The sequence below is a fragment of the Ctenopharyngodon idella genome, chromosome 23 (genome assembly GCF_019924925.1).
Source record: "Ctenopharyngodon idella isolate HZGC_01 chromosome 23, HZGC01, whole genome shotgun sequence".
Lineage (NCBI taxonomy): Eukaryota > Metazoa > Chordata > Actinopteri > Cypriniformes > Xenocyprididae > Ctenopharyngodon > Ctenopharyngodon idella.
In genome coordinates, this window is record NC_067242.1 from 22,563,624 (window position 1) to 22,575,263 (window position 11,640).

General features: G+C 38.3%; 1 protein-coding gene across 1 annotated transcript in view; it reads right to left on the reverse strand.

Moving 5' to 3' along the window:
- Positions 1-9,010, reverse strand: part of prpf4bb (pre-mRNA processing factor 4Bb) — a 43,604-nt gene extending 34,594 nt beyond the window's left edge. Inside the window, exons 1-2 of the mRNA XM_051882733.1 lie at positions 8,843-9,010; positions 6,865-8,112 (exon numbers count right to left, since the gene is read on the reverse strand). Of these exons, the coding sequence (XP_051738693.1) occupies positions 6,865-8,112; positions 8,843-8,889 (1,295 nt within the window). The 5' untranslated portion in view covers positions 8,890-9,010. The remainder of the gene's footprint in view (positions 1-6,864; positions 8,113-8,842) is intronic.
- Positions 9,011-11,640: the final 2,630 nt, after the last annotated feature.

Sequence of the window (11,640 nt, forward strand, 5' to 3'; positions counted from 1 at the left end):
TGATTTGTAAATATTCCAAAAAACAATTATTCCCAATGCCGTATTTCTGGACCAAGTGGGAAAATGGTGCCAAGTTGTTATTAAGCAGGATGTGTTGAAGTTGTGTGATGCCCTTATCTACCCATGTGCGTAAGTTGAGTGGCTTCTTGTTAACCATAAAATCTGGGTTATTCCAGATTGGGGTGTATTTAGATGGTGCAAGAGGGGTGTTCGTGATTTGATGAAATTTCCACCAGGCTGTCAGAGCTGCGGCTATTGTCGGTGTTTTAAAACAGTGATGCTTTTTGATTGTCTGATTATAGAAAGGTAATTCTGAAATGTTAAAGTCTTTACAAATTGACTGTTCAACATCTTGCCATGTGCTTTCTGATGGGTTTGGGTGAATCCATTTGTATATATTTTGGAGCTGATTGGCCAAAAAGTAGTGGTAGAAATGTGGTGCTTCCAGTCCTCCTTGTGTTTTTGGTTTCTGTAGTGTAGTTAATTTAATTCTTGGGGTCTTATTTTTCCAATAGAATTTAGTGACGATTGAATCTAGTGATTTAAACCAGGTGAGGGTGGGTAGTGCTGGAGTCATTGTAAATAAATAGTTTAATTTAGGGAGTATAGTCATTTTAATTACTGATATTCTGCCCATAATGGATAGTGGTAAATTCATCCAGCGATGAAGGTCATCATTTATTGTTTTAAGTAATGGAGTAAAGTTGAGTCCAAATAGCTCTGACAGCCTGGGGGAAACATTAATACCTAAGTATGTGATATAGTTGGTGCACAAAGGAATAGGTGGTGTCTGGGATGTCACATCCAAGCTGTTGGAATGTAATGAGAGTATGGCAGATTTACTCCAGTTGATCGAGTATTCAGAGATATTTGAGAATGAATCAATGAGTTTAATAGTTTCTTGTAATGATGATGGTGGGTCTTGTATATTTTCTTTATTAAGTAACACTGAAGACGGCATAACATTTGCGACAGACAGTTACACGTGTTTCATGGGGAATAAAGCACCAGTTGTGAAATGTCAATCGCCTCTGTTAAGTCTGTGGTATCAATAACTCGAGCTAAGTGAGCTAACGTTATCCCTATTTGCTCCGTAGACAATGCGTTACAGCAGGAATCTCTGTGTGTCTGTCTGCATTTTGATTATGTCGAGAACAAGTTCAGAATTAATAAACTTTTAATAAACTACAGAACAGCGCCAGCCGGAAGCGGCGCGCCTCACGCGGGCAGGGTTTAAATGCTACGAGAACGGACACTGCACTAGTGATATAAAACACAGGTCTGTTAAGAGCAATACTTTTAAAAAGGTAGCCTAACATTTTTCTGACAAACAAATAGCTCCCAAATCAGAAATTAGCAGCACAGTAATTACTGACACAGTAAAGGGTAGGCTATTTAAATAACGAAAAATAACGAAAAATAAATGAACGAACGGTAATAAATAAAAACACCGTCCCAGTAAAATCTCACGTTTGAGTTTTAACAAGCTCCTACATTTTGCAGTAGATTCATTTAGACTGATAATAACGGGTAAAAAGGCTATTACATTTTGTTTCTATTCTATTTTCCACAATGTCAAAGCAACGCAGCTTAACCCAAAATACGAGTTCATGCAGTTGTGCGCTTCAGACAGAGAATACTCCAGTTGCAGGGAACACATTAGAGGGCTAAGAAGATTTATATTTTTTAAGTATAACAAGGTTGGGTTCCTTAAACTGTCCATCATATTAAAAACAGCTAGGCTATATAAGATAATAGTAAAAAAATATATTGTATTTCACCATATTTTGTAGTGTAAACATATTCAAGCGCGAATGTGAACCGTTTCGCAAGGGGTATGCCAGATGTGCAAAAACAAAAAAACAAACAAAAAAAAAAACAAATATTCGAATCCCAAAATTGAAAATTGAATACCAACCTACCAAACGAATATTCGAATATTACATAGCGAAGTACACAGAAACACTCGTTACAACTAGCAGTAAACAAATATATAAATAACTTTTCGGGTGGTGCTTAATAAACTGGTAAACTTTATATCCGTAAATCAACTCCGATGAACTGTAATAAAGTGCTCTCACCTTCATTACTGCCGTACCCAGTATCACTCTGGAGGCTGTAAGCTGGATCAGTTTACTGATCTATCCTTGAGTAACAACTTTTTAGCACAACCTCTGTTTTGTATTGTCCCTTTGTATTGACATTGGTTCACAGAGCAGTCCGGTGCGAAGTGATTCGCGCAGACATAAATGAATTTCGGTAGAGTTGAGGGAGCATTTTCTTCAAAAACAAAATGAATCCACCTCGTCTTCAGCAGCTCAGATTTAAGGAGTAAATGGAGAGAACTATGTGGATTAATCCATCCAGCTACAGAACACGTGACGTCACACTGCCAGGGATCTGGAAATGGCTTGTTCTGAGACACTGCTTATGATTTATAGGGATAAAAAAAAAAAAAAGAAAAGTTGTTGGATTTTAATCATTATAGGGTGGTTGTGTACCAACACACATTTATGTCCAAACACCATGCAAAAGTAAATTTTGCATAATAGGTCCCCTTTAACAGGGCTCCAGACTGCGCCTACAACGGTCGCATTTGCAACTAAAAATATTAATTTGTGAGTGATATTTTTGCTGAGGTCGCCATTGGCGACCATACAAGTTCACACATTATGACTATAAAATTTGCAATGTTATTTGCGTGTTCCGTGAACAGTAGCCTATCACATTATTTGCTGTGTTTACGTAATTAAACGAGATGCTGCGTGTGAATATTTCACTGAGTTAGAGCTGCGAAATATGAACAGGTAGGGAAGAATTTCACACACCAAACAGATGCCAAAGAACTAGAGCTGATGAAAGCCGACTGTGTTGTTGCCTCGCGTCGCCTGCATCGGTGCAAAACAGCTGCATTTGAACACACCGTTCTGCTCCTGCGTAAAGGAGACAACTGCCTATTTCTTTATATAAATTTGTCTATATTCGTCATTCAAAAGGGTAAACCGGCTCTACAGACTGCAGATACACACACAATGCAGCGCGTGCTTACCGTTTGAACATCAATCATGCTGATCACTTTTATTCCACTCCGCTCATGCTCATCAGATAAATTTAAGGTCATTAAAGTCTTCAGTACCTTTTAAAAATAAGAGTCCCGCTGTATTTCAAAGTAATCAAAGTCAAGCAGTATGTATAGCAATTGCCCCTGTTTGTTATTTGGTTACACAAACCAAATTTAATATATTTATATATTTATTTCCATATATTTATATTTATTTACATTTGATTCAAAATAAACTGTTGTAGCTTCAGGAAGGAAGGACTAAGAACATTATTTGACATTATTCAATGTAAAGATTTTACTAGCATCAGGGTTATTATAGTAAAACCATTAAACTAAAAACCAAAAACCATTAAAAACATTTTTTATTGCTTGAAATAAATGTTAATACTAAAATAAAAATCTAAAACTAAACAGACATGTTTAAAAACAACAAAAAAAAAAACTAAAAAAAAAAAAAAAAAAAAAAAAAACTTAAATGAAAGCAGAATATAAAAATCTAATCGGATTCAAAATATTAACAAAAACTATAATAGTATTAACTGAAAATAGTGACATTCATTTCCCAGAGAAGTCACAAGATGAAAAAGCTGAAACTGTAAAGGAGACATATATAAACAACAGGATGACTAAAAGTAAGTGATTTTAAAATTTTAAGTTCATTGTTGTGCGGCTCACAGAACAGATCATATCATTGACGCCTGCTTTCAAATGCTCCTGTGTGTATCTGTGTAAGTGCTCGGTGAAGAGCATCATTGATGACTTTTTACTACGTTTTTACAGCATTGATCATTGAAGCCAATCACAGACATATCCGATGAGCACGTCAACACAACGGCCAATCAGAGTTGTTTACGAATCTATTCAACAGCGCTAAAAGCGTCACATTTTTTAAATTTCAGTACCGACTAGGTACCAAAGTCAGTACTTTTGACAACTCTAACCAGTGCCATGCACAAATATAAATCAGGGCTGCAACAACTATTTGATAAAATCGATAGTCAATGATCAATAATGAAAATCATCGACAACAATTCTCATTATCGATTAGTCGGGTCTGCCCACCGTGCACAGAAAACTTCTGCCAGTCTCGTCAAATAACAGCACTGAATAGCAGATTTCTATGGATAAAAATGCATATAAAAATAGTGGAGGAAGCAGAGTGAGCTGCTGCAGGAAAGGTACGTGATCCAAGTTGCCCAAACATGAGAATTCTTTATTTTAAGCTAATGCATTAACATAATGGCTTGCCCTGTCAGGCACTTTGACGCATGTGCGTCCTCAGCGCAAAACGTTCATTCTACGGCTATATCCTTATCTGTAAATGTTACAAATTCATGTGAACATTTCCATTTTGCATAAATGTTCGTCCTGACAGTCTGTGTTAAACTTCAAACTTTACTGAATGAGCACCGGTGCGCACACCCGCATCAGACAGACAGGGCGCGGCAGAGAGGGATATTCAGCGCAAAAATATTCATTTTGCTGAAATATCTGTTTAAAGTTAAATTTTGATTTAAAAGTCAACATGTTATTCAAGTATTTTATGAGAGTAGTAAATGTAAAGGCATAACAACATGTAATTAAATGTAAGACGTTTCTTATAGCCTATTTACAGGATAAAGAAATGACAGTAAGAGGTGATTGTGTCCAGAGTGAATGTGTGTGTTCTGGGCTGCAGAACATTTATCTTGCCTGTTGGTTAACACTGAGTTTGTGTTTTTCTTTATTATCTTTACTACTATCTTAATTTTTAATGTAGAGATTTACACTATATTCACTATACAGTGCTTAAATTTATTAGACCTCTGCCACCCAATGTAAGGTTTGTGCCACAGCTGTCCTAAACTATCAATATTGGTGATTACTAAAATCATTTTTCATATTTCTGTAATGTTAATCCACCAGTATATGTAAGTTCTTTAGTCACAGCAGAATTTCTAATGCTACAATATAATTACTGTTCCATGAATTTTCGATTTTACTGTTTTACAAGAAAGGCAGGAAAAAAGTAAAGCACTTTATAGTTGTTTTTTCAGATGCCCAATTACAGTCAATAACAACAGAGGCTGTTAAGTTTTTTTTGGATATTATTTCTGAATAATTATTTCTGAATGAATTGTTAGTTGCAGCCCTAATATAAATTACCGAGCTCAACAGCACTGTCCAAGCTGTGATATACAAAGAAAATGCTACTGGCTATTTTAAAAAAGGGGAAGATCTGCTCAATGTGTCCCACAAAAAAAAAAATCATGATTTTCGGTTCAGGTGCATTTAATTAGGGTTGGAGCTAAACTCTACAGGACAGTGAGTTGCAGACCTCATTCTTAAATGGTATAACAAACATCTTAATTATTTTAATAAGTCTTCAATTTAGTAATTAAAAAAAAAAAAACAGTGATATGGCCTAATGATTATTAAATTTCAAAAGGCGATGATTTAGGGTATGTTTGCAGTTGTAGTTCAGTTGTCTTGGTCCTTGGTCCGGACCAAAAAAAAGAAATGATACATTTAGGGGGCTTTCACACTGGGCTCGTTTGCCGCAGTCCGAGCCCAGGCGTGATTGTTCCCGGTGCCCCCCGTAGCATTGGTCTGGTTTCACACTCAAATTGATTCTATCGAACCCTGGTGTGCAAGGCGCATGACAGAAAACAGAACGCGGGTCAATAGTGTTTTTTATTAATGTGATGCTGTTATGTGCAGCAGAGTAAACACTTGTGTTTACTGTATGTGCGCCGCATGTAGACGGTTTTCCACTGCTTGTAAGCAGACTATTTTGAGGAGACAGCTGATTGTTATTCATTTGCCGCTCTGATTGCACTCGCAAAGCACGAATACACTGCAGGCTCACTCCTGCTCGAATCCAAGATAAATTATCATCTCTTACATGTGTTTTATTTAAGTAAATACATTACAATCGGCAAAAAAGCATGCACAGGTTACTTTACTTCCTGAACAAGTGCGCACCTGAGTCCGTGTTGCTTTTATATTTACGCGAACCACGGCACAGTTCGAGTGCAACTGAACTCAGACCACCTCCTTCAGGTAGTCTCGAGTTCGGTACCTCGGTGCGCACCCGGTTTCGCATGACAGCTTTCACATTAGCAATTTTTCATGCAAACCACACCCTGTTTCAAACTAAACTGCCAGTGTGAAAGCCCCCTTAGTCATTGTTCACTTAGTGTTCACAGTGTAATTTTTAAAACAAGACAAAGATTTTAAAACAAAAATAGCAACTTTATTTAACAATTTGAACTGTTGTCATACGCAGTTGACGTAGTGAATGCAGTTCAGCGCTTCCGTGTTATACGCCAGAACTCTGACTCATTATTGACTGGCTTCTGCGTCAGCATCACAGGCATGCATCGGGCTGCTCACATGTACAGCGTCGGGCAATACTGAGCCGCGTTCAAACGGAAGTGCTTCACTACATCAACTACGTATGACAACAGTTCAAATTGTTAAAGTCGTTATTTTTGGTTTTGCGCACAAAGTATTCTCGTCGCTTCATAACATTAAGGTTGAACCACTGTAGTCACATGGACTATTTTAACAATGTCTTTAATACCTTTCCGGACCTCAAAAGGTGCAATGATGCTGCTGCCTACGTCTGGTTCAGAAACTCTCGGATTTCATCAAAAATATCTTAATCTTTAATTTGTGTCTTGAAGATGAACAAAGGTCTTAAGGGTTTGGGGTGACATAAAGGGAGTACTTAATGACAGAAATTTCATTTTCGGGTGAACGAACCCTTCAATTTTTCGGTAATTTTTCCCTTAATAGAAAGGTGTGCTGATGATTACCTGGAAGGGGAATCTCTCCGGCGCTCATTCGAGCGGCTTCGTGCTCTCCTGGCTGGTGATCTGTTCCTAGATGGCGAGTGGCTCAGTTTGGAGCTCCGGTCTGCAGAACCTGAGGGGGGCTGGTTGGACTGGCGGTCCCTGTGGCGAGGAGAGGAACTGCGTCGGCGTTGAGGGCTAAGAGCTCGTCGTTGATGAGGCGACCGATTCTCTTTCCCAGAGGACGTGTCTTTCGATGGAGACTTTCCTGGCCTCTTTTCTCTGTCAGTTTCTGATCGACCCACCCGGGCATCTTTAGAATGAGACCGTCGATCTTGCGACTGGCTCTCGCGCCCTCGTGAGCCTGATCTCTGCCTGGCTTGTTCCCGCTTCTCCTCAGTACGAGGAGAAGAACGTCGATCAGAATGTCCCTTCTGGTCTGGTTTTCTCTCTGCAGAGCATCTTCTCGTAGATGGGGACTGGGACCTCCTCCCGCGCTCCCTGGATTTGTCCCTGCTCCGGGAGCGTTTTTTCTCTTTGGACTTGCTATGCTCCTTAACTGTCTCTTTTGCACTTTTGGTCGTTCGTTCAAGCTTAGCGTCTCTCCCGGCTCTCTCTCGGGAACGGCTGCGACTGCGTCGTTTAGCGCTTGGTTTGCTGGTGTCTGTTGAGTCCCGTCGGGATCTACCCCCCCTGCTAATCTGGTCTTTGGGTGAGCGGGTTCTGGCCCCGCTACCTCTTTGCCGTTGCTCCCCGTTACGTGCCCTCTGTCCCTCTCCATCCTCTTCAGAGCCAGAATTGTAACCCTGTAGAATTAGGCCCATTCCTGACTGAACTTTCCCCTCCATCAGCTGGCTGTCCAGCTCAGCTTTAATCAGTGCTCTTTGTTTCTCCAGATCTTCAAGAAGTGCCTTGTCATCCAGGGCTGCACTGCCCAGAGAAGGAGAGACATCCTCAGCCCTTCTGTTGATGGCCCCAGACGGCAAGGAGGACGACTCCTCTTTGCGTCTGTGCTTCTTATGTTTGTGTCTATGTTTCCGTTTACGGTCCTTATCTTCCTCAGATGCATGTTTGTGTTTTTTGTGCTTGCTACGGTGCTTGTGTTTCTTTTTCTTGTGTTTGCTGCTGCTGCTGCTGTGATGTTTAGAACAGCTCTCTTGCTTTTCTCCATTCACCTCCGCTTGCTCTTCACCCTCCTCTTCATCCTCTCCAGACATTTCACCATTTTCATCCTCATTCCCGCTCTTCTCTGGACTCTCCAAATCCTCTGACCTGTAAATATAAACACCACAAACAACACAAGCACATTAACAAACAGAACCAGTAAAACTTGATGTAAAAAGAAACAAGGGTCATATATACAAGACTTCAGTTTTACCTAATCATAGACGTTTAAACTTAATGTTTCTTTAAACGCACATTTTTCGCGCTTACTATATTTCGGTACCAAATAACATGCTGAGGTTTTGTTATGGTTTGTAAAGGCAACACGGTGTTCTTCACAAGGACACACATACTGACCATATAACTCACCAACAAATTTATATAGATACGTTTGTTAAAGTGCTTAGGGACTATGATGACAAATTATACTACTTTACTACTTTTATGGTTTAACTTGCATAGTAATTTTTGTAAATTCGGAGAGATAACCAACAAACTGAGCGTGTTGATCATATGAAGACTAACTACGGATACCTTGCGAAATAAGTTAACCAAATAAAATGCTTAAATTCATAGGATGTGGTAGGCTTTTAAAATAGATAATTTCACAGAACAAACAGAAATCATTTCTAACAAATGAATCTTGTCAACTGGCTGGTTGAGAGAATTTAGCATTAGCATGCTAACTCTAGCCGGACATAAAAGCAGATATCAAAACCCTCACAGTTTACTATGAGATCAACACAACCCTAAACATATCTGTCCCTTTTCCTTAAACACCCCCATTTAGGCTCTAAAATGTGTTGTTGGTGAGGTTATACAACGCACGTGCTCTTACCCGTTATTCAGCCTCTTGCTCCGTAAATCCATTTCCACGTCGGCCATTTTGTTTCAACAGCGGCCCGCTGTTATTCTTCTGCAGTAAGTTTATGAGTAGGAACAGAGCGCCGAGGAGCGCTTCTGCTCCCTAGTGTCTGCATTAACAACTGCAGATAATTTATATGAATTGTAAGTGGAAATGTACATATAAATGTACATTTGTACATAAAAATTAATTAAATAAATAAATAAATAATTGTAATAACCCTACGGTCCAATCAGGGTATCTTCCGTTCATTCGTTTTTTGATTTAATATTGAAATCAGAAAAACTAGAAAACGGTACTTTTTTTCGTTTTTCATTTTTAAAAAGAAAACGAAAAAACAAAAAAATGGCTTGATTTTTTCGTTTTTTCGTTCTGGGATTGGAAACGAATAATCAGCTTGAATATTCGATCTCTACATGTGGGCGGGAATGAAATGCCTCTTTCCGCTGATTGGTCAACCAGACATCAAACCATGTCGTCATCAGTTGTTCATCGGAATAAAAGTCTCTCGCTCTACAGCTGTACGGACTCTTAAGGGGTGTATTCTAAATTTCATCTCTTTCTCATCAAATAACCAGACTAGGGAATGCAGATCATAGTGGCGCAGAGTCAGGGCTTAATTCTGTGTAGACATAAATTTATCTACACTTGCAATATTAGTTTATCTCATAAATATTAATTTACTTTGCAGCTGCACACAACTACCCCCTAGCCTACAACTTTGGCACACTTGTCTATTTTATTTAACTGACCAACTATAAAAATCTAGCGAAGCTGCTTGACTCACTGGGCAGCCGGAGCGAATGTACAATACATTGCAGTGAATCACAAAGTACCAGTATCGATTTAAGTGTAAATATGCAGCAGTCACAACTTTTGTTTTAGACAACATGGGATGAATTTGAAATGATATGACAGATAGGCTATGAAAAGATATTTACTTTATTCTACAGTCACAGCATATCTGGCCTATTCTATATTAGCCTATTCTATTTTGAGTTGTTGTTTTTTTGTTTTTGTTTTTCCATAGAGAAGTGTAGAAAATGTAGGTTATCACTAGCGTATGATATGTCAAATATACAGAATGTATATAATAGGCTACATGCTATTTTTTGATTAATGGATGTCACACAAAACGTTGTTTTATTTTCTCTGCCAACTAAATTTCCCATGTAAATCAGAACTGCTGTGCGACTGACTCCTAGCGCACAGAGCAGTGTTTTGTTCCTGAATGAATCAGAGTCTTTGAACAAATCAGTTGACCGAGTGATTCAATGGCCCAATAGATTGTAGAGATTCACTTGATATTTTTCTGAATGAATCAGTGTTTTGAACGAATCGGTTGAATAAATGACTTATTCATTAACACAATGACTTGCTGCCACCTACTGGCGACATTAATTTCATAATCCAAATATCGTTTCATTTTGTCATTCATTTAATATTTCTGTATTCAAAATGTTGTTTAAAACATTAATCTCATTACATTATGCAATTGTAATTGCTACGCATTTACTGCCCTCTCTGAGCAACATTATCTAACATCTCATTAAATAGATCTACAAGCAACTTCAGGTGCTGCTTCTTTGCCACCTCTGCAAGCCTTTGGTTGATACTGATTTAACTGGTAACAACCTATAGCGTCATATTATTCTAAGAACTTAACATTAAAGATGCCATACCTACAAATTTAATAAGATTAGGGGGAAAAATCCCCTGAAAATCAATTGCCCTTATGGTAAAGTTAATTTCTGACACCAACAGATGGCAATAAATAGGCTATAAAAATACTCTTCATCTCTTTATTGTTAGTGTTATTTAAGGGTTTTGATATAACTGAGAGAGCACTATAATGGCTATATTTAACACTATATTTATTTAACATTACCCCTAAAATTTAATTCGGCTGAGTTTTTATTTTTTTACTTTTTTTAAATGTGTGATAGCCTATTTCGAATTGGCATCTCCGAGTCACCTCCGTCATCAAATCATTACGTCCAATTCCCATTACAATAAAGTCCATCTCTAAACTATAATAGCACCGCTTTGAGGAACTAATAACATGTGATATCTTTTCATATCTGTCATATTTAAAATTCATCCCATGCCCAAAACTCAGGATGTTGTCTAAAACAAATGTTTTGACTGCTGCATATTTACACTTAAATCGATAGGCGATTTGCGCTTTACTTCAATGTATTGTAGCCTACATTCGCTCCGCGCTGCCCAGTGCGTCTAGCAGCTTTGCCACACATATTTTTATAGTTGGTCATTTAAATAAAACAGGCAGTGTGCCAAAGTTGTAGGCTAGGGGGTAGTTTATGTGCAGCTGCAAAGTAAACTAATATTTATGAGAAAGAGATGAAATATAGTTGCAATAAATGTGTTAAGAATCCGTACAGCTGTAGAGCGAGGGTCTTTTATTCTGTTGAGCGGAACCGATGAACAACTGATGACGACAAGTGCTGTGTTCGAAATCGCCCCCTATACCCTCATTCACTATTCCCTACATTACTCCACTAATATAGTCCACTTGAAGGAGTGAATGAAACGAGTGAGTGAATTCGGACACTGAGTGCACCGGAAGGGCTGCCGATCTCGCATAGTTTGTGGTTGCTATTTAATAATCATTTGAAATGTAGCAAACTGGCAGCTCCAGTAGAATATTTCTGTTAAACTCTGCCATGAAAACTAGCATGTACAATGGTAATTAAACGATTTAATGATCAATTAAAAAGGAAATTATACCTGGATGATATTATACTGGACCA